General features: G+C 41.3%; 1 protein-coding gene across 4 annotated transcripts in view; it reads left to right on the forward strand.

Annotated features, from left to right (window-relative positions):
* Window positions 1-24,188, forward strand: part of LOC105387564 (tyrosine-protein phosphatase non-receptor type 9) — a 70,061-nt gene extending 45,873 nt beyond the window's left edge. For 2 of the 4 annotated variants that reach the window (XM_048628715.1, XM_048628714.1), the window contains exons 5-15: window positions 8,890-9,098; window positions 11,086-11,198; window positions 12,588-12,684; window positions 15,360-15,445; window positions 17,474-17,660; window positions 18,730-18,893; window positions 19,272-19,495; window positions 20,007-20,143; window positions 20,920-20,996; window positions 21,788-21,945; window positions 22,413-24,188. In XM_048628715.1, the coding sequence (XP_048484672.1) occupies window positions 8,890-9,098; window positions 11,086-11,198; window positions 12,588-12,684; window positions 15,360-15,445; window positions 17,474-17,660; window positions 18,730-18,893; window positions 19,272-19,495; window positions 20,007-20,143; window positions 20,920-20,996; window positions 21,788-21,945; window positions 22,413-22,490 (1,530 nt within the window). In that variant the 3' untranslated portion in view covers window positions 22,491-24,188. Of the gene's footprint in view, window positions 1-8,889; window positions 9,099-11,085; window positions 11,199-12,587; window positions 12,685-15,359; window positions 15,446-17,473; window positions 17,661-18,729; window positions 18,894-19,271; window positions 19,496-20,006; window positions 20,144-20,919; window positions 20,997-21,435; window positions 21,507-21,612; window positions 21,684-21,787; window positions 21,946-22,412 lie in introns of those variants that run through there. The other 2 variants (XM_048628717.1, XM_048628716.1) reach the window with 2 other exon arrangements.
* Window positions 24,189-24,486: the final 298 nt, after the last annotated feature.

Raw genomic sequence — 24,486 nt, forward strand, 5'->3', positions numbered from 1 at the left:
GATATAGGCATTGGCTGCATTGTGTGTTGTCATTTGTCGACCGCCATTTAATAACGGCTGTGATTCGCTTTTAATGGTTGCAGCCCGCTGAAGATTGCAGGCACCATAAAATTGCTAGTCGCAATGCCTGCCGTAGCACCGGCCATATATTAATAAAAGCCATTGCAGTAATTAAAAAGCTCCATTGTCGCCAAGTAGGACACGGAAACAGTAAAAAGTTCCCTTTTTTAAAACGAGTTCCGTAAATAAAAAGTTCTTAAATTAAAAAATGTGTAAGTAATCCTTTACGCAATCGCTTAGTTTCCCCGCGTTCGCGTTATTTACTTTTATGACCAAGTAAATGTGTACAGGTGGATGCGTATTTGCGTGCTTCCCCTGCATGTAACGAGGCCGGTTACATCATTTACAACATGGCGCCCGCTCCGGACAGGTGGAACCACAGGCAAGAGCTTGCCTCAGCCTATAGAAAACCTTTCATTCAAAAAACTTCTTTTCATCATATTTCATATCTTAAAAATACCCGTGACCCATTTCTGTTTGAAAGGTGAAATGGGTGAAATGGAACCGAGACCATGTTAATCCAATAACTTCGAGCTTTCGACTGTTTTCTGTGGAAAGGAGCCAAGCTGACATTTATGGAGAAGGTCAAAGTTTGATTGGGCACGTGGGAGCTGAGCTAGTGTTAGTGCTCTGTGTACACATCGGTATGATCTGTGTTCGTCTGTTGTTAGTTGGCTCTCTTCGCTGGACTCTGTGGAGCGTGTAAGTGCGTGGTCAGCATACATTTTTGGCAGCCGAGTCGCGCTGGCTCAAGTCTCTTAACTGGGTCGCAAGTCGTAACGTCTCCTTCTTATTATTTGAGACATAATGAGTTGCGAGATGATACTGTTTTACGAATTGAATGTTCTTGGTATCAGCGCTCAGGTCTCCAACATCCTACATTTAGGCTTCCTAGAATTTCATTAAAACATTCATTTGTGAATATCCATGATTTTCTAAGAGGAAACTCGTGTAACAATATTATATTTAGACATATTCATGCAGGTCCCATTGCTATCAGGTTACCCTACCCTTCAAACTTCAATATGTAATAAAATCTGATTGCGACTACGTTTGCAAACATAAATTTCTCCGTACAAAGCCGAAAATGGAGGATTATTTAATATTTGCTCAACGAATCCCCTTGTACTGTAATTGAATAGCCATTCTCTTTGCTCCGTTTTTGATGTGAGAGGAACTATTCTGTTTCCGACAGCTAATTATTTAACCTCTTTAAAGTTTAAACCGTTTCGCAATTTGCTCTATATTTCGCCGCCTACTCTTATGGAGAGTCGGGCCATTATAAAAAGTGTGTTTTGTCGCCGCGACCAGTCCCACTTTTCCCTTCAAGAACGGATCAGTGTTATTTAGATCTGGCTCTGAGCCAGCTCTTAGAGAGAAGCTCGGAGCTTTTTCATCAACGTTAACCTGCGGTGTCACCGGCCGGCGCAAGCTTTCACACCATAAATCAATACCTCGTCCTAATAGCCGCGTGGTTAATTAAACCCCGTGATATCCTTTACATTGAGCTGGCTGGTGGCCTCATATTTTATTAATTAGGTGATGAGCGGCGCCTCGGCCCGCTCGGCTCATTTCGCTTCAGCAGTGAAGTTTCTCATTTCCCGTGTGAATACGCGCGTTTTCCCTCGCTCAAATGGCCCAGGATAGCTTTCCTTTGAGCGGGTGAAGGCTCAAAGCGGACGGCGCTATGTAACCAAGTGAATACTATGCGGCCAGAGTGGCACCATATACTTGCGCCGCTACAAAGTATTCTATCCGCGATAGTTTCAAAGCATTTGCATGTCCATAGCCTAGTTTTCGGACGGCTGAGTCTAGTCAAAATTACGGACTGCCGTACTGCATACAGTTTGCAGTGCGTCAAAACTGCAACTACGTTATAAATGGCTGAGTTGGTGTTTCCGCCTCGACAGCCGTCTGATGGACGAGCTCACCCCGCAACGGCTCGGGCTGGCAGTTAACAAAACGTTTCACCTCTGACCTTTACTTTATTGAATTTTCGAAAAGAAAACACACGACAGCTTACAGGAATGCTGTGCCAAGTACAGCGTGAATTTTTCATGAGCGTCTGAGACATAGATGCTTTTCGTGTTGCATAAACGGTAAAGACACCTTCAAGGGTATTTGAGAAAGTGAAGTGAAAGAATACGGTGCGGAAAACTCGTCGTTTCCGCGAGCGCACAGCTGTGAGCGCGAACCAACTGAATGAAAGGAGGCAGATAAAGTACAACCCTTTGCGGAGCGGAAATAATGGCTTCCCTCTCAACTCGGCACTCGTTCTGATAACATCACGTATTCACGTATCGGTATCGCTACACTTGTCCTCATTGTGCGTCCATGACATTCAATACGTAGTATGTACCTGTTTTCTATATTTAAAAAGACCCTCGCTTAATGTGCACCTAATGAAGGGTTGCGCGGTTAAAGTGGGCAGGGGAATTTGCATTATCCAGTTTACAAAAGGTTTTGAAGCTGACCATTGAATATAATGAATTAACCGGTTTACTGGGAAGCGTTGGTTGTTAAACGCTGATTTTCTTTCAGTAAAATTTAGGGACATGTTTTATCCGACATTGTATCTATGTAGTTGGATTGCGAGAAGTCCCGTATTGAATATTCTCTAAGGGTGCCGCCGGTAGCTACTGCGCTCAGCCAGACAATGGAAATTGATTTCGGGAAATCGTTTGGTCGCCGGGCCCGCCGCCGCCGCAATATCCGTTTTTAATTTTATATTGGATTCGAATGAATCGAACGCCGCTAATCTGTTCCTTTACCACGAATCCAAGTGCAATGGCCTGTGTTCTCATTCAGAGCCTCTTTACAGCATGTAGGGCATGTTTACATTGCACAATAGATATTTGACATCATAGTTTCGTATACCGACACACAGTGGGAAGATCCTCAGCGCTGGAGTGTCGCTGGCAGCGTCACGTCGACACGGAGACGACACGAGGTCGCGCCACCCGTGACCCACTTGCCAATAGTTGACTCAGGGGGATCACTCTACAGACTCTACACTACTCTATCTGAAGGGCTAGCACGGGGCGCATTTAATACGTGACAAAAGTATTCTGGTATTAAACGTGCCGATTGCACGACAACTCTAGTTCGTTAATTTTTCAGCCAGTATAGAGTAACCCTTCAGCTCCACTCCCGGCTCCAGCGACAAGCCATTGTACAAGTTGTCTCCGCCAGTCGTGAGCCGTTCACGTTATTCTGTAAGCCATTCCAGTTGGCGATCTTTACTGGAATGGGGAAAAGGATTTAAAGCATAACAACCCTTGGCTATACATAAAAAAAGTTTTTCCTGATAGTGCAGACCAGGCATAAAGAATTAACACCTTTTTCATCTGATATACACCTCTACTAACTAGAGGTTACCAATATTTGCTACCGATAGCAGCTCCGCTGGTAAGGGTTCTCATCACGTGTGTAGGTGCTCGACGACATAGAACCTTTATATTCCAGCCATACATAATTATACTGTTCCAGTAATTGTGTAAGCCCTCGTAGAAAGAAAGAGCCACTCGGTGTTCTCAGAAAGTAAACTGAAGGGCTCGCACTTGTGCTCAGGTTCAACAGCTAGGGGTTCTGTACATTTTAATAACAATCCAACAAAACTAATGTATGAATATTCATTGAATGTCTAAGCATTGATACAGCCACAACATAATCTTGAATATTCAGCTGAAGTGAATCTTGGAACTCCACAAACGGTGCATTCGAATGTTTGGTACGTTTACAGAGTGCTTCGCATCAGGGGGTTCACTCTACTTCGTTGTATTAAAAGTGCCGATTGCACAGCTCTCGTTCGTTCGTTCTCGTCACAGTATAGAGTTAACCCTCCAGTCGGGTGTTTCCGCTTACATCGGAAGCGCAAAATACAATTTCCGCAACTACAACATACCGAGTTCCTCTGTACTGTACTCTATGTTGTTATGAATTCTCTAATTCCCAGAACTATTTGGTCTTCTGACCCGCTATTCTCTGGTTGGGTTGGTATCAAGTATATTAGCTTTGTCCGTGAGCAACTTTGCACTTGGAAAACTAGCAAATACCTTTGTTTTGTATAAAGTTTGTACTTTTCGTTACTCAATTAATTTAATTGTATTTTCCTACGGCATATACCTAACTCGAAAATTTAATAGTTGCATCGTATTTCGTAATCCAACAACATGGATGCCTATATCGATAATACTATAAATTTGATAAGCCAGGAAAAAAATTTATGCAAAAAGTAACCAACTCTATTAACCCTTCACCTGTAACAATCACACCGAAATAGAAGTTTTATTCCGCATGCATTGTGTTTGTGGCTCGAACTATTCACGGCTGCGCTTTCCCTGATCCCGACTCTCGTTTCCCGTCAGCCGCTAAGCCGAGGCGAGCCCACGGCTTCAGTTGGCATGGAAATTCTTCACGCTTCTTCATCAACTGGGAAATTGGAGGTTGAATTTTTGACCTCGGTAACGTGGTGGCAGTGTTGCTAACTTACAATACAATACAATCCTCTTTATTTGCACCAAAAAAACAGAAACAATACAAAAAACAGCTACTTTGTAGTTAGATTAAGCTATAATTTCATGTCAGGCAACTATTTTATGTTGGAGCTTTTTTATGCTAGTGTTACTTGTTGGTCAGGTGGTGATAAAAATGTACGGTAATTGTTCTTTTCATACAAAAATTTGAGTACAAATCTATATGGCAATACGGCTCGCAACCTATCTCTCCAGTACAAATATACATACAGCAAAAAGCGGGTGGTTCGCTTGCGGGTTGCGAGTCTCTACTGACTTCCCCTTGGGGATTACAGTCGTGAGCATATGACGGTAATGTAATAAGCATCCATATACCCATCTCTGGTAGAAAGCCAAACCTTTCTCACAGCTCCGTGCATTGTCTGAGCGGCAGATGTGCCGGAGCCTGAGCCTCCCTTCTCGCGTCAACAATATCGTCTAGACGAGCCGGCGTGACGCCGCCGCGTTCAACGCACCTGCCACGAGGGTCGATGTCTTCACTGACGCATTATCAACACTGGCCGATCGAGAATTGGGAATTTCATGGTGTCACAGATGAGGCGTTAAACTGCGACGGTGATCCGTGCTGTCGAAAAAAGGTCAATTATTTTAGTTGTAAAACATACTTTCGCGAGCAATGGAAAAGTTCCAGTGACATAATAGCACCCTGCTAAACGAATAAAGACTACCATAATGACGCTGTCTGCAACATTAAGCGCCTTAGAATATAACCATATACAAATTCTAAATTAAATGTCCTCCCCAATCCTGTAAATGTAAATCAAACCTAATACCTATTGCCATGCCATCGGTAAAAGTGTATTTCTGCTTTTCAATTATACAATAATAGACGTTCTGTAAACGGTGAACATAACCATCATGTTATGCTTTGCAAAAAATTCTCGGTCCTTTTATTTTTTTTATCTGGTCGATCGTTCCTTTATTATTCATGTTTTCCCTAAAGTAACTTGATGTATTGAATAAACTCTGTCCTCATTGAACCAATTCCAACCAACCCCTGTCACACCTTTATCAAGTTTAATGCATTCTATTAATTTACATTTTGCACGGACATTTTAAATTCCGAAGATATATTCTGTAGATACGTTCGTTAGTTAAATCAACTTTCGATCTGGGGGGGTCACTTTATATGACGAAAATCTTAGTTTCAGAGCGCTGCTGCGTGATCTCAACTCTATCTTGTTAAATTAAATGTGCCGGTTGCACGAAAATTAAGCTCGTTCATTTTTCGTCGTATAGAGTAACCCTTCTGATTCGATGAATGGCTGGTTGAGTGTACGAATGCTCGTTCCGTCTCTCCCCTATCGTAAAGCAATTCAGATTTGTCAAGAACACTTATTGAATCTAGCGAATATTTTCATTTCCCTGTAATGCGCGTTAGCCGTAAAGGAACGAGATAATTTATTTATATATTATGTACTCATATATAAATATACATTCACCTTTGTAACTTCACCTTCGGGGATCAGAAGTGCACAGCTGTGTCTTCCCCCCGTACTTCGTCGTACAAATCTTGAATTATTTAGAGCTTATTACAGAAGTCTACAAGGTTTTGGAGAGAAAACGCGCGATCGCGTATAATATCTGTATGAATGGGAGGGAGGCCCTCGGAGGGCAATGACCTCACACCCCTAGTTCTTCCTTCCGACTACGGCCGGTTCACCCTAAATTCACCTTCGGGATGTTATCCAGATCTCCCACGAACATAAGCCAAGCCAAACTTTTCAACACGATTCTCAAACGTTTGCAAACTTTCTTTTTCAACTAAACTTACATCATAAATAAAGAGTTCCAATGTTCTTGTGAAATAATTAGCTAATTATATTTATCACCGCACGGGGACACAATACGGATTAATTTATCGTCTTGTGAAGAAGCCAGGGCTTTGTTTTGCCTTTTAGGATAATTGATGGCGGTAGCATCACGACCTCTAACCTTTTCAGTTTTTAATTCAGGATTCACGACCCGTTGTAAAGGTTTAATTAGATATTATGAATCATTAGGTAGACTAAAGTGACTAAAGTAGCAACAACAATTTCTTGTGTTAGAAGGTATAATGCAATAGCACCTAATAAAAATGTGATAAAACGACAGGACGATATGTTTTGTAAGGCAGTCTCATGTCCGCTTATTTGGATGGGACGTAAGAGGTGATGTTGAGTCATAAGGACCATATATTACGATTATGTTCACATATTGTGTGGGTTTCTATAGCTCGTAGCTGACTGTTTTCTCAAGTTTATAGAACAATATAGCCCACGCGGTCCGTTCCTACTGCTTAAACTCTGTAGGAAATAAATATCGAATTCCTTTGAAATAGAAAATAAGTGTGGGCGGATCTAATAATATGGGCTGTTAATTGGTTTAGCACCAATTGCGACTTAGTAATAAAATGTCACAAGTTAATCTGTAGGTACTTGACAAAATCTGTAATAACTAGGTCTAGAAACAGCCTTACAAAATCACGTAACAAAATACGGTTGAAATTCATCATTATTATTTATTGGACAGCAACTTCTCACAATGCTAATATAAATGTACTGTCTAGTTATATTTATGAGACATACATTCGTGGAAAAATTGGCTGGTTTGTTAGTTTTATGTGCCGTGAGTAGACGTGGCGGAAATTATGGCGCATTCAGCCCGCATGCGAATGACGTAGTAACCGCCCGCTGCCCACCTGGCCCCGCTAGCGACGCATCTGCCCCGGGCCAACTCACCCCTAGCTTATAAAAAGATATTTAGTTGTAGTACGTAGGCACATCGATAGACACGACCTTCTAGCGACTTTTACGACAAGATTCTTGTGTCTTGACAGAACAATAAAGGAATATGGCAAGAGACTGACGTAAAACGCAAGGTCAAGGTTTTCACAGTTTAATTTCTCGACTGTTACATGAACACATTAAACAGTGAAGATGATAAATGGGTATTAAGAAGATTCGGAGTTATCGATCCGTATTGATTAGGAATAATTCGCTGGATTAGTCTTGACTAACAATACACACTCAAGCATGGAAATCCCACGTTGTGTTGTAGACCACGTATTGAATTTGCGGGTTAATTGTGTGCATTATGTTCTAATTGCGATCGCTGATAGAGCTGAGGACGGTGGCGGTGTAGGTATCGATCGAGGTATCTGGAGATGAAATAACGTTTGGGTACGGAGATAATCTGAAGGATTGAGATGAATCTCTACATAAATAATTGTTTAATGTCTATAAAACATAACATTGATTTAAAATCTAAAATTTTTGAATATAAGATTACACACAGTCAGTTTCTGTCAATGTTCATGAATATACAAACCTCAATGTTTATTTGAAATTGCCGTTTTAAATTTATATTACGTTTCGAGATAGCCATCGAGGCGATCGCTCCACACAGGGGATTATCTCCATACCTCCGGAATTGAGCTTTTGTACTGAAGCTTAAGACAGTGACTGCGGGTGGAAGCTTCCCTTGTCGTGGTCTCAGAAAGAGCTTATTTCACCGTTGAGCAGCGACGGGTCATCCGACCCCTGAATATTTATAAGGCATTCCCATCCGGGCCGTAAGGCGGATTTATTATCCAACTCTGCTATTCCACTACGGGGATTTAGCTTCAGAATTAGTTAAAAAACCTAGTCTTCGATTTATTTTCGGAATCGACTCGATTCTCGCATGAATGGAGTTTGGTTCGTGCGGCGGCGTATACGTTTCTTAGTGGAACGGGTCAATTACACATAAATTGTTTATTATCTGTCGTAAGTGCAACAGTGTGGAAAAGTGTTTGAATGAGGGCGCATCGCGACTCGCTTGTTGGGCAGTAAACACTGGTTAGTTACGCATTACGTCACTGGCTATACAGTATACACCCCGTATTTGCTATATGGTTTTGTAGTTGTGTAATGTGTTGTTTCCGTCGTAGCGTGGTCGGGTTGCGAGTTACAACTCCACTTAGGGCTGGATGGCTTTATCGGCGGGACGTCTGAAACCTTTCAAGTGTTGCGCTTTTGCTGTGACCTTTGCTTACGACGCTTTCGACGGTCAAATGCTGTTTAAGGATCACGATTCATGACCTTAGGCAGCCTTAGGTGCTGGATAGTTGTGTTGGTTAAACGATTAATGTAGAATATTTTTTTCTGTGAATTCACTACCTTGCACCTTGTACTTTGAATAGTCGTCGTACCGGACCCCATAGATAGCCAGTATCTACCCTTTCTTACAACTAGCCTGGATAGTAGTGAGCAGTATTTCTGTAAATGCATTCTAAAAAAAACATTCTTTTAACCAAAACCTACGCTTGTTGCAGGGAGGCTACCCGGCCAAGCTGAAGAAAGTGCTCATAGTGACCGCGCCGCTCTGGTTCAAGGCGCCGTTCCGCATCCTGCGTCTGTTCGTGCGCGAGAAGCTTCGCGAGCGCGTGCACACGGTCAGCGCGCCGCAGCTCAGCGCACACGTGCCGCGGGCCGCGCTGCCCGCGCAGCTGGGCGGGCTGCTGCAGCCCGACCACGCCGCCTGGTGAGTGTCTGTAGAACCATCTGTAACACGGTGACCACGCCGCCTGGTGAGTGTCTGTAGAACCATCTGTAACACGGTGACCACGCCGCCTGGTGAGTGTCTGTAGAACCATCTGTAACACGGTGACCACGCCGCCTGGTGAGTGTCTGTACAACCATCTATAACACGGTGACCACGCCGCCTGGTGAGTGTCTGTAGAACCATCTGTAACACGGTGACCACGCCGCCTGGTGAGTGTCTGTACAACCATCTATAACACGGTGACCACGCCGCCTGGTGAGTGTCTGTAGAACCATCTGTAACACGGTGACCACGCCGCCTGGTGAGTGTCTGTAGAACCATCTGTAACACGGTGACCACGCCGCCTGGTGAGTGTCTGTACAACCATCTATAACACGGTGACCACGCCGCCTGGTGAGTGTCTGTAGAACCATCTGTAACACGGTGACCACGCCGCCTGGTGAGTGTCTGTACAACCATCTATAACACGGTGACCACGCCGCCTGGTGAGTGTCTGTAGAACCATCTGTAACACGGTGACCACGCCGCCTGGTGAGTGTCTGTAGAACCATCTGTAACACGGTGACCACGCCGCCTGGTGAGTGTCTGTAGCACCATCTATAACACGGTGAGCGCACCGCAGCTGAGTGCAGTGGACCAGCCAGGTGGGAAATGGCCCATGTTTATACCTTTGGGGATACGCACAAAGTTATAAGCGTATTCGAGAGAGCCAGGTGCATGTACTTACAGCGCCACATTAAATAAAATATCCATGCACTCGCTGCGCTCCTCTGCTGGAAATGGGCATCTTCCGAGTAGCGCTACAACACTCGGTCCTCAACCATGTCCAACTACTATCTGACTAAGGTCATCATTGCAGATGGCTGTAGTGTAGGGCCTATTGTTACGCTACTTCTCCGTGGTATCCACTCGAGAACTCGCTACCTCAGCGCAGCGTGGTCGGTCATGGTATATTACCTGGTACTTCCGGCTTACGTGACTTTATTCACTTCATTGAGTACATCTTTAGTGTAACAGATTAAGGGTTAATGGGTTGACTTTGCCGCGACGACCTTATCGTGTCCGCTGGCATTGCTCCAAGAGGAAGTAACGGAAACTTTTAGCGCCGTAGCGTCGAATTTAATGAAATTATTCCAATTTAAATGTCGGCATAGTTTACACGTTAATCATATTAATGTGATATTGATAATTTTCTTCACCTAATACTTTTTCAATTTATTGCCAATATAAGTTGCATTGCAATGAACTAGTGTCGATAGTAGAGGGCACTCTCGTGGCGAATGCGTTCGGAAACTTGATCAGATAAAGTCAAGAAGTTTCCGCGAGCCGCTCCAGACATACGTCTTAGGTATGTGGCGATGGAAAAAGAGGCTAGAAACTTTCCGTGCAAGTTCGTTACTCTCTGTTGTTAGAGTTTAAATTTGTTTGCACAGCGTATGGCTTCGTAGCTTCGTAACGAAACTTTGTAATCGATTTCCTATTTGCAGTTGAAGTATGAGTTGATTGTGATTGGCGGCCGCTGATAGGGTGTAGGCGGGCTTCAGCGGTTGGTTTTTGAACGTGAAATGCGAGAAATGCTTTATTGTATTTGCCAACAGTTGTATTGTTTTGGTTATATGCACGTGTATTGAAATTTATCTTTTTAATGATTTCTATCGAATAGTCCATGATCTCGGTTAATTCAGTCTCTTTAGGTTAAAGTGTGTTTGTTTCCTTTTGGAGAGTTCCCTTTTGGAGAAATGTCAGTGTCACTACTGGACCACCAAAAACTCCCCGAAAACCCAAGTCATAATATGGGTCTTAATCACTAGCATCATCTTCCAGACAACTCATGGTATATTACTGTATATCTTCCCCAGGTTAGAGCACTGCCGGCTCTGCTTTATCACTAGCTACATCTTCTAGATAACTCATGTTATATTGTGTCTTCCCCAGGTTGACTCATGGTATATTGTGTCTTCCCCAGGTTGGAGCACTGCCGGCTGTGCTACACGGCTGCGCTGCAGAGCGGCAAGCTAGAGGGCGCCGCCGACGACTATGTGATCACCAACCACATCCCGCCGGCCAAGCCGCAAAATGGTGAGCACACCACAGATCCATAGGCAAAGCAGATCCAGACACCTGAAACACACACCAGGGACAGCGGATACTTTCCTTGGATTGCCCGTAGTTTCCATTGCACTCGCTCTCGAAGCCGCGCGATGTAACTGAGCGCGACGGAAAACTTTAGTCCCGTCTTGGCGTGCCCGTATTGCGCCCCGTGCTAGGCCTCCTAATTAGCAAAAGTACTCTACGCCCAATCCAGGGAAAGTATATGCTGCTGTCCTTAGTGTGTGATTGGTTCTGGTTCTGGTAACTCCAGGAGCAGGGATATTACTTGGATGTTACCAAAATGATGAGACAAATATAACAGTGTTGAGAAGTGCAACGACATTTATGTATGCGACTTGCGACCGATCACAGTAATTAAATATTATTTATTATTTCGTAACATAGCAAATACAAATAGGTTATTTTCGTAAATCCCGAAAAACCCAATTAAAACCTTTTAATCACTCTCTGAAAATGTCGCGTGTAAAGTAAATATACGATTCATTTTAATAACCAGAGTTGCGAAGTGTTAATTGGAATCTCATGAACTATTCAGTTGGTTATATTCTGGATCCACGTGAATGTTGGCTGGAAATAGACGCTCGTGCAACTCGTACACTTTATGAATGACCTTTAGAGCACCCTTTGCCGTTCAATATCTATTTTGAGTACGAAATTGAAAGGAAAACTCGGGTGCGGATGGATGCGTCTATAAATATACGGAAATATTTATAAAACAGTTGAGGTGTTGAGGGATGTTTTGTGCTATCTCACTTGTGTGAATACGTTTGGCGTTTTATAAGGCAACTTGTGATTACTTAACAGAATTTCAAATAATCACGAAAATGCCTATGAAATGAGGCTGAGTTCAAAAGTAATATGGGATGAAATTAAATTGCATTCCACAAGTAAATTTACTATTATCTCAATGTCGATGTGAGCTCGCTACAAGTTGAATATTGGGCATGGCAGTCTCGGCTCGAACTACACTATACCTTTATAAGTTTTATAACTGGACCGGGAGGTTAAAAAGTTTAATTTCATTCGGACGAGTGTGGTGCGTCCATAGCTGTACACGACTCCCAAACAAACGTGCCCGACATGCCAGTAGCGTATGATAGGATTATTGCACTACGCCGAATGATCTCTGTATGAGTAAAACTATTCAAACTTTACTGAAAGCTCATGTAACTATCTACAGATCCACACCTTCTTTTCAAACTAATGAAAAAAGGTTTAAATACTCACGGCCAGTTTGATTCATAGTCATAATAAATAATTGTAAATATTGTTTTTTTTTTAAATTAAGTATGACAGTCTAAGAATACATTTAAGTATCAGACAATGCAAAAGTAACCTTATCTCGTTCCCCCCCAGGTATAATCCACAACGGCAGCAGTGACATGAGCGGCGACAACGGCACCGCCATGCACATCAGCGAGTCGCCCTACACGTGCGAGCCCAGCCCGCTCAGGTCAGCTTAGACTAACAATATACGAACCAGATGGTGTGTCACGTACGAAAATGAAGTAAAAAAACTGTGAACATTTTGTTTACTGTCATTTCTGTTTACCGGTTTAAGTTCAAAGTAATGACAACCATTGTACCAATGAATAAAGTCACAAATCTTCTAACTGACTTCATTCAAAATAAGAGGTCAGTGGTAGACTGGCAGAAGTGGGGTGTTTACATTGACAAAAGAATAAAGAGAGGACATGCCATATCAACGAAAAAAATGCGCTTACCTAAACTTTGGTGTCAATTAAAATGGCGGCTTTTTTCTTGAAAAATGTAAACAAACCAATGACCAAAGAAAAAAAAGAGGACCTGCCCTATCCACGAAAATTACAATACAACATTGCGACTGGTCGCCATGTTGATTGACATCCAAACACAAGGTACTTCAGCTGTCAAACAATTTGTTTGTTTACATTTTTCAAGAAGCAAGCCGCCATTTTAATTGAAACCAAAGCGCGTTTTTTTCGTGGATAGGGCATGTCCTCTTTTTTTTTTTGGTCATTGAAACAAATTGTTTGACAGCTGAAGTACCTTGTGTTTGGATGTCAATCTTGGTCAATCAACATGGCGACCGATCGCAATGTTGTAATTTTAGGCAAAGACAAAACTACTGTTGTCCTTTTTTACGTACGATAACACCAATAAGTTAAAAAGAGACGACGATATACAGGGTGTTGCAAAATTGGTATATTAAGCCGAAAAGGGTCCACACAACTTATGCCGCAGATAACGTTTTCGATGTTGGAATCGGGCGCACGACATTTTTATCGTCCCATACAAAATTTAATCCATATTTTAGTCTGTATCGTTTTTGGCAACCCTACGTTCTAATATCATTACGTCAAAAGCTGACGTGTTTATTGTAAACAAAAACATAACCTCAAAAACATATGATAAATCGGAGGCCGCAAATTAGAAATATTACTGATTAGAAACACAAGAGTATGTTTGGAATTTATACGTTATACCTCCCTAGTTTTGAAACATTGCAACAAGAACATTATTGGGATACAATCAAAGAAAAACATACCTAGTTAATTCCAAAGTTCAATCCATTTTCACAACAATCCTTTTCCACAACAAACACAACACTGCATCTTCAACTCTTCACAGACATCTGATGAACCACCGCAGCCTCAAATAATCACATTAATCACATTCCACTTTCACAATACTAACTGTTTTGAAGTAATACTTAACACGAAAAACAACGAAACACTTGAACCACGAGAAAAAGGTTAAATCGGTCTGACTTGTGTAAGTTCCAAGTGTTTCGGTTTAATTATGCTAAAGTTTAAATCCGCACTGAATCTCGATTATAATTATTCCTATGAACTTCCAAATTAGTTACTAGTAATATTATTTAGTAAACATAAAAAAGCAGAAAGCAATTTTTCCACCCGTTGCCATATTGTTGCCTTGTTGCCAATAGAAAAAATAATAAACTACGATGTTGCCAGTAACCAGTAAGTCGAAGACCCGTTCCCGTTTCCGGCATTTTTATTTCGTCGGAATTCATAACCCAATTAAATAAACAGAAATAGTTTTACTAAGTCTTTTCTTTCACTGTCTATTATTTACGTAATATTAGAGACAAGTAAAAATAAATACCGGCGTGAACTCGCATTTTACGCTTTCGCGGCGCGAGTGTAGCGCGGGCTTAAAGAATAAAATATTTAAAAATGAACGGATCGGTTTCCATAGGTACGTGATTTTATAAGGTCGTTGACACTCGTTGATATGTAGGTCACTGTGTCACGATAGGGTTGTTGGTACCCAGTTTTCGAGTAAAATTTTGGACGTTAATTACTCAAAAACGGTAACGTATTTTGAGATTCTGACTTCTTTCCCGGGCTTAGATATAACATGCTGAACATGCTGGTTTCGGCTTGATATACCCTTTTTGCAACACCCTGTATTTTTAAGTACCGATTTTTATGCCAAGTCCTCTTTATTCTTTTGTCAATGGGTGTTTATTTAATTTTGTTGAGACGTTTCTTTTGCACTGACACTCCATCTAGTTCGTATTAAGATAGCGTTGTTTATTTAGGAAAAATACATGAATCTTACATTGTTTTGAAGTTTAACCCATTTATCTGGAAGCGAATACCAATGGCGGCCGGATTGCATAGTGGTTAGTGAACTTGACTGCTATGCCGAGGGTCCCGGGTTCGATCCCCGGTTGGGGAGATTTACAGAACAGGGGTTAAATTTAGTGACTTAGGTTTACTATTCTTTTCCTTTTTTTAATTCTTTTTTTGTACACCTTATTACCATTTTTTTCCGTACCTCCTGCGGGTTGACTGGCAGAAAATGCTTTTAGCATTAAGTCCACCCTTTGTACTTTTATTTGTAATATTTGAACAATAAAGAGTTAAATAAATAAATAAAATTTTATCCAATAACTTTTATACAATAGTTCAATTTCAGTCCCATAGATGTCGCTAAAGCCTAGCCTATTTCTCAGAATAATAATAATCGAGATAGTCAATATTCTGAGTTTCTGAGGAAAGCCTTAGCTTGTAGGACCCCTATGGCGCAAGTATTCAACTACGTTCAAATCATTTCTTTTCATTATTATCCATCCCTTTCACTATGATGTTACTATAATTATTAAATTTCCTATTCCAGGCATACACATAGCTACAATGGAGACACAAATAGTATGAAAAGCAGGCATATTAACTCTGGAGACGAGGATGACTTAGATATAAGCAGTGAGTATAAAATCTTATTTTAACTTTATAAACGGCACCGTAGCTAAGGCGGTAGTGAAGCTGCTTCTGAAGCTGAGGGCCGCGGGTTCGAATCCCGCCCAGGGCAAACATTTGTGTGATGAGCATTTGTGTTTGCCTTGTGTCTGGTTGTCGTTTATATATTCAATATGTATCTATCTATGTATTTGTGTAGATATATCAGCTGTCCGACACCCATAACACAGGTTCTACCTAGCTTGGGGTCGGATGGCCGTGTGTGAGATGTCCCCACATATTCATATTTATTTTTATAAACCTTTTTACTAGGAATGAATTTGTTACAGGTAGTCTGTTAACCGAATGACTGTCAATCATTTTGACATTGTGTTTGTTTACCCTACAGTAAAAAACTAAAAATGTAAAAATGCAAATACCAACACAATCTAAAATATTCGCTGGTGTGTACACAATCTATTTACATAGTTTCAATCGATTTAAAGACTAGGCAACGTAACACACAACGTCTAAAATTATCGTTTAAAAGTAACTCGAAGCAAGGGTATGGTATCTATTCGGAAAGCGTTTGTTCAATGTTACTCGTATGTTAATGTTAGCTAAATAATTATGCCATGTCTCGAGTTTTAATCTGTAATTATGCCGCCCACTCCGGTGTACATCGTACGTTGATGCCAGTTAGTCAGGAAATGGGAAAATTGGTTACGCTTTTACAAAATTGTGTACTGAATACGTTTTGTACGGTTTCTGTGTTGTAGCATCCATTTTATTACTCTAATCTTTGTAGTATAAAAAATATACGGGAGGCATTGGGTTTTCTTTCTAAAAAGTACTTACCGTTCTTATCGCAATTCTTGTTATTGTAGTAGTAGCATAAAATATGTGAGTCTATTGGAAAACCGGTCGTGAACTAAATAGTTTATTTTAAAATTTCTTCGTATTTAAGTGATAAGTTTTATATAGAAAAATGTTTACCTGTTTAATGAGACTAGCGAAATTTCAAATTACCGTGTCAATAATTTTCTACGTGCTATTTACCTTAAAAGGTATGAAATTCAAGTGTCAACAGAGGAAATATACCAAACGTTCTACTTAAATTACGATCAATAGACCACTTGTATGTAATGTGGGTTAATGTAACCTTTACTTGATATGAAGTGACCTTATTATCGAGCGAGACAGAGTTAAGTATCCTATAAAACTCGGTCAAACAACTGACACAGTTATGACATCATAATCAACGATATTAACGTATGATTAGTTGATAACACTATTACGAAATTAATGTCGTGTTATCGTTAATCGTTCAATATGAATAAGGATGTACAAATAAGAAATTGCGTACTTATTTCCTAATCCATTTTGTGATATTTATTAACATACAAAACGGTTACCGTATAAGCTAGATTAAAGCGATCAAACAATATAGATATGGGTGGCGAAATGTTATTGAAAATTACGTTGTTACTTAATCTGTGCATGTTGATTTTAGTTTTATCTGGTGTAAAAATAAACTGAATTGTAAAAGAGCCAAGGTGTTAATACAGGGTGTCAGCTTACTACATCATGTAATTTTTTATAAAAATGTGTCCAGGCCTTTTCCCCTTTAAACGTAAAGGTGAGGCCCCATTGTTTCTTTACGTCGTCTTAAAGGATCCGTAATTATTAGAATATCGTATTAGCGCCATCTAGCGGCTGAAGCGTACACCTCTAACTTACATCTTTCCTCCCGCCAGCGGGCCGCACGTGGTCAGACGCGGAACAATCCCCCGCCCTCTCGGACGACGAGTGCTCGGGCGGCGGCGCTGCTCTTATATTAATATGTAGTAGCTTATCCCGCGAGCTTTCCTTGGCTTTAGAAGGTTTTTCGTAGGAATCACAAAAGTTGCCTAAATGTTAATTCAATAAAAATCCATATGTTATCCAAGGTGTCAGCCAATGGTGCCAATTTTTATAATAATTTTATAATAATCACTATTAGGATATCGTATAAGCGCCATCTAGCGACCAACTCACGAACTTTTTACTCCGCAGCGGGCCGCACGTGGTCGGACGCGGAACAGTCCCCAGCTCTATCCGACGACGAGTGCTCGGGCGGCGGCGCGGCGCTGGCCCCGGCGGCGCTGCTGGCCCGCGCCCGCGCGCTGCGTCGCCGCGGCCTCGTGGCTGAATATGAGGAGATACGGGCGCGCCCGCCAGCCGGCACGTTTCATCATGCCAAGTGAGTAGCTAATAGCTGTGTGAAATGTGCAGGATAAGATATATAAACTGTAGCGTGCTCAGGGAAGATAAATCTATAAATAGCTTCGGTTCACACGATTGCTCTGAGTAAGAGTATGAGGAGCTGCGCGCGCGCCCCCCTGCCGGGACCTTCCGTCATGCCAAGTGAATGTGAAATGTGTTATATTAGAATTGGAGAATAGGGTATAGTTTAGAGTAGCTGTGTGAAATGTGCAAGATAAGCAGAAGTGGCGTCTTCTTCTTGTTAGCGTGTGAGTGGCATACACTAGCGTTGGAGTAGGTTTTGGTGAGTAAATTGACTACTCATATTAGCGACGTTTAAGTTGCATGCTGTGTACGAAAAGATGGGGATGTCCGCACCAGCACCTTCCACTATGCCAAGTGAGTGTGAAATGTGCAGGATAAGAAATGGAAACTTTCCACAATGTGAACAGTTAATCGTGTGTGCTGCGCTTAAAATACATAGCGTACATGATTCCTGTTATGTCAGTGTGTATTGGCAGCGCTGCAAGTAAAATAAAGTGCGTGTTATCCCGCATTACGGCCCTTCTGTCACTCCAAGTGACTGTTGAGTAGTTGTAGTAGTAGTTGAGTGTAAAACGTACAGGATAAGAAATGCTGGCGTCTATGCCCAGTGATTTGGTGTGTGAAATGTGAAAGATAGGAAATGGCACTAAGAGAGCTATGGCCATCTTTTTTAGACTGGTAGAATTGACGTGAAATGTGTAACATTAGAAATTGAAATAGCGGTGTAAAATGTGCAACATAGAATATGGTGCTCGCTAAGTCAGTTTGAATCCTTTCGAAGTTATTCTAGTATGTTCAGCCCTTACAAGCGATATAAGTATGTAGATTGCTGAAATCAATATTGCGGACAATAAATCTTGACGGTGTGATAGATAAATAACATAGCAATGATACAGTGCACTTTCCATGTAACTAAAATTACATTTAAAATAAACTGATCCAGTTTCTAACCCCCCTATTTCTCACATTCTAGACAGCGAACCTAGCCTCACATTACTAACCCCGATTTTATCTAATTTCAGACTGCCAGCGAACCTAGCCAAGAACCGCTACACGGACGTCCTCTGCTACGACCACTCGCGCGTGGTTCTATCCCAGGCGGACCCCAATGATCCTAGTTCAGACTATATCAATGCGAATTACGTGGACGGGTATAAACAGAAGAACGCGTTTATTTGTACACAGGGTGAGTGCGTTTGCATGTTATGTAACTACATATAAATCATATATATTTGCAAACAAAATTAGTTATCATGATTATTTAATCGTGGCAAAAATTGGGGCATTGGCATGTTGCATTTATGAATGAAACATAAAAGAGGATTCTGACGAATAGACAGGAAATATGTATAGGCTTAACAGCTGGGTGGCATAACCCGCACCAATGGTCGCGCGGCTGTAACATATTTGACCCCGCATCTCTAAAGGGATACTAAACATTTCAATAATTCCTACCCACTTACTAAAAACAAACTGCCATATATTCTGTGGTTCGTCACGTCGCCGCGCCGTCCCGTTTCACTAGACCCTAAACTAATTCATAACCTATCCCTCTTACCCACAGGCCCTCTCCCCAAAACCTACGCAGACTTCTGGCGCATGGTCTGGGAACAACACTCCCTAGTGATCGTGATGACAACTCGCGCGGTGGAGCGAGGGCGAGTGAAGTGCGGGCAATACTGGCCGGCGGCGGGGCGCGCCGTGCACGGGCACCTCGCTGTGACCGCGCGGTCTGTGGTGCAGCGGGAACACGCCACCGTGTCGCTGCTCACGCTCACCAACCTACAGGTAATTATTTTATAATATGTAGGGGTGTCTGACCCCAAGAGGTGCCGGACTGTACGGGCTACGACTGTAAAATATATGTTCATCTAGCTGATATACCTATACAGCGATCATGCCACTGTGTCGCTGCTGACGCTCACCAACCTACAGGTATAGTAATGATATTGTAATAATATGTGCGGATATGTCACACACGGCCATCCGACCCCAAGCTAACCAGAGCCTGTACGACAGCTGGATTATATCTTCTGTAAGACAGGCGGATAAGTTTTAATATGCAGTTTGTAATTATCTCTTGTTTTCACATGTTACCCTTTCTCATATTGTCTATTTCCTATCTATGCGGTTGTCTGGAAGAAATTACTTTTAGTAATAAGGCCGCTGATTGTACTATTTCTTTTGCTATGTTTGTGAAACTGCTTCTTTTTGTGTGCAATAAAGAGTATTTTATCTTTATCTTTATCCTCATGCAACCCTAAAAATAATAACTAACCAAGTATATCCCCTTCCCCAGACGAACGAGTCGCGCCCCATCTGGCACGGGCAGTACACGTGCTGGCCGGACTACGGCGTGCCGGGCGGCGGCCGCGCGGCGCCCGTGCTCGAGTTCCTCGCCATGGTGCGCCGCGCGCAAGCCGACGCCACCGCGCAGTGAGTGACCTAGTTGTACCCTTCCATAGACAACGAGTGACCAGAGACATAGACCATGGTGCGCCGCGCGCAGGCCGACGCCACCGCGCAGTGAGTGACCTAGTTGTACCCTTCCATAGACAACGAGTGACCAGAGACATAGACCATGGTGCGCCGCGCGCAGGCCGACGCTACTGCGCAGTGAGTGGATTTAGTTGTGTAGCTGCTGTACGGGAACTGAGTTGCAGAAAAGAAGTTTAAAATAATGTCGACATTAAATTGATTGTTGCCTTGCAATGTGGACATTAAATTGATTGTTGCCTTGCATATGCTTGCATATGACAATGATGTCGATTCTGCAGGCAGAAATTCTAAATTTAGAGCTGTCAAAACCTTAATTTCTTTGTTTAAAATTCGACTCTATGATTGTTTCCGTAATCATTTTATGCTAGCAATTTTTTTAGTTTGACAGCCTTAAAATTAGAATTTCTGCCTTCAGAATCGACATCAATATACGGATAGAAATAGACAGACATAGATTTAATGCCGACATTAGCTTTGAGTTCCATTCTGCAACTAGGCATTAAAAAACAAACTTATTACATAGGTACTTTGCATTTTCGGTGGAAAGTTTCATGATAGTAGCCGCTAGAGGCGCCTTTAAGGATGCGAGAAAAACATAGTTTATTCGATCATCTCACTTTCTCTCCACTTCTATTCATCCGGTCCCTGGTAAGATTTGGCTCAGCACGCAACTGTGGATTTTTCAATAACAATTATGTTTTCTCTTATTACAGGCTCGGTGATAAATGGGTCGGCCACAGCAGAGGACCTCCCATCATAGTACATTGTTCAGCTGGCATTGGACGAACAGGTATGTTTTTCAAATTACTGAAATTAGTTGTCGGTTTTATATGTATGACTTTAAACGTTAACAATGTTAATATCACATAGTAGGCATTTTCCTACGAGCTTTGCTTGGCTAGGCTTGGCGGCTGAGATAAAGAGTCCATATTTGTATATAGGGTGCTTGTTTATTAGAAACTATCGCGTTGGCAGGTGATTATACTCGTCATCCATACTGTATACCTTTAATTATGGAACCAATTCTGAAATCGTCAATAATATTTAACTTTACTATGAAACAGCCGTTTTGTTTTTCCTGATGGTCCCATAATGAAAGTTTACAGTATGACGAGTACATTCACCTGCCAACGGGATAAAGTTATTTGTAATGATCCCCTAAGTTATACTCTTTCGTCATAAATGTTAAGACAGATGTTTTTATTTAACCGTCTCATCTACATTTCCAGGCACATTCCTAACCCTGGACATATGCCCCTTTTTACCTCCTAAAACCCAGAACTAAAGCTATATTTACTATTTCCCTTTCGTGGGTCTCCTCATTATGTCATCGTATGAGGTATCTGGGTCTCTAGAGGTTAAGACAGTTTTTACTTATAATTTAACCGTCCAACGTACAATTCCAGGCACATTCCTGACGCTGGACATATGCCCCTTTTTACCTCCTAAGACCCAGACCTAAAACTATATTTACTATTGCCCTTTCGTGGGTCTCCACATTATGTCATCGTATGAGGTCTCTGGGTCTCTGGAGGTTAAGACAGTTTCTTTTAATTAAACCCTCGAACGTACAAATTCCAGGCACATTCCTGACGCTGGACATCTGCCTGTCGCGCCTAGAGGCGGAGGGCGTCGCCGACGTGCGCGGCACAGTGGAGCGCGTGCGGGCGCAGAGGGCGCACTCCATACAGATGCCCGACCAGTACGTGTTCTGCCATCTCGCGGTCATTGAGTACGCTGTGAGTATGCAACGTTTTATTATTAATTTAACATTTTTCCCTTTGCCAAGCTGTGAGACTCCCACTTCCCTAGGTTTTCCACCTTTCCTTGTCATCTCACTCCAGTGTCCGCAAAAGGAATCCAGCCATGAAGTTCTAGATCTGCCTTATCGCCGTCGCCCGTTGCGTTGGTTAGGTACCATACTAATAATATATTTTTATCGATAATTTTTATCACTTGCTTAATTCAAAAAATCATAAAGCGCACGGAATGGTGGCCGGACTGACGATATCTCGCTGTGACGCACCCCTTCGATACAGCACGTTTTGTAGGTTACAAAACTTACTTCCTACAGCCACTTTCTCTATATTCAAACCTATATTTTTTTTTGTAATTTATCAACCCCCGTCCAAGGTGTGTGGTGTAGCTTGATAAAAACTAACCGGCCACACTTCATGCATCTAATCCCTCAACCCGCACATTTCAGGTGATGCAGGGCTACCTTGAATCAGCCGACTGGACCGGCTTCGACGACGACGACGAGGCGGACGCGGAGTCGGAGTGAGCCCCCCGCGCCCGCCCCCCGCGCCCCGCGCTGCGTCTACTGACCACAGTGTTGCCATATCCCCGCCCGCCACACGCCGCGTCGCACGCCTTCCGTTACAGAAATGCAAAGTTTTGGCGACGAGGTTAACCTTAGCGAATTTCAGAGTAAATTGGATGTTTTAGTTGGGAAATCTGTCGCTATGGTACTTGTAATGAATGCATCAAAAGCTGAACTATTGATTCGGTTTAGATATTTTTAATAACGTATTTTATTGTTGTTTTGAGGGTAAAAAATTGCTATGTGAGCCAAAATTAAGTATTTCTTAAAATGGAAGGGAAGTGATACTAACGCAAGTGCAGTTTCAACACGGCGACAGTGAAAGACTTTACAAAACAAGCCTGTATCAACACAAATAGGATATAGGACATTAGTGAATACTTTACAATAAACAATGTACCTACATTACACGTTATGATGAGAATGTTCCTGTAGCAAGCATAAGAACTGAATACAAATTGGTACTTGGAATGAAATCTCATATTTAAGTATTGTTTTTACGATTGAAACTTAAAAATTCTTTGACCAAAAATTATAATTTTTACTGTGTCTATTATGCTGTAATGGTTTGAGGTATGAGTATTTAGCCAATGTAATATTGGGGGGGTGTTCATTTATTTCTGTTTCCATAACCTCGCATATTCGGTGACGATTTCTTAGTTCAAAAAGGTCTAAGAAATAGGTAATAATTTATTTTTGAACTAAATTCCATGGACTTATCCCCGTAAATTACGCCTTCTGTTACTGTGGGACACCCCTCTTATTTCCGTTAACATTAAGAATTTATTATTTGTACCTATTATTTATTTAATTAAAGGAGTATGGCTGTGTAAAGTTTATGTCTGTCATTTATATATTTAGATATATTTATATTAAAATTTCTTACAATACGCGTTTCTGCAACGTGTTTTTCTAATACTTTCTGTAATTTGTGTTCCATAGAGCCGTCTCGGTATTGTTCTAGAGAAAAAAGAGGTGCTGGTAGTTTCGACCATGTGTATCACGAGTCATCCATCTTAAACATAACTAGACTAACGTATACGCTAACATAGACAAATTTAAATGCACACATTAATAGTACTAACTAGTCGTTAGGATGGTCTGCCCCAAGTCGAATCATAAATAAAACAGTATAAAGGATTTCCTTCTATGTAATCAAGCCATGTAATGAAGATTTTTATTGTACTCTGTATCGAAATACATATCTAGTTGAAATCATGATCGCAAAGTCATCAATCACTGACCACCGTCCTATACATATCGCTTTACGATATTACTTTCGCATTTTCGGCCATCGATCGTACACCCTCCACAGATTGTATATTTACCCATTCAAAATACATATTGTTATATTTGAATTCATATGTGTTGATTTGTAGGATGTATCTATGGCCTTTCGTAAAAGCATTTGCATGCATCCTGCTATCAAATAATCATACCAATCCTCACACTTTATTCTGTCCAGCATACTATGTATTTCTTGGCGTACATGCAAAAGTCAAATCATAGAAACACAACACATCGTAATTTAAGCTAAAATTATTGTTATTCTGAAGCATTACTGTTATACCTATATGTAAATAGTTTATTTTTATTTTCTATTTTAAAAACTAAATTAAATCTCTGAAAATATGTGTGAAAAATAAAAGTTGTAATATATTTGGTGAATGTTTTTTTATTTAAGTGCTACATACTATCTCCTTTGTCTTGGATTTTTCTTTAATCCACCCCGTAGATCATAGGTAGTTCGTTTCCATGTGAGTATCATCATAATTTAATAATATTATGGTTTTATCCACCTTTCCAAAAACTATTAAGAGTTTTGTTATTTTTACTGTCCTCAATAGGTAAAAATAAATAATTACGAATATGATAGCATAAATAATAATGACTGTCATCATAATAGATAATGAAATTCATGAATAAAATGTAATGTAGGTATGTAAACACAAAAAGA

This window comes from Plutella xylostella, chromosome 21 (genome assembly GCF_932276165.1).
Source record: "Plutella xylostella chromosome 21, ilPluXylo3.1, whole genome shotgun sequence".
NCBI classification, from domain to species: Eukaryota; Metazoa; Arthropoda; class Insecta; order Lepidoptera; family Plutellidae; genus Plutella; species Plutella xylostella.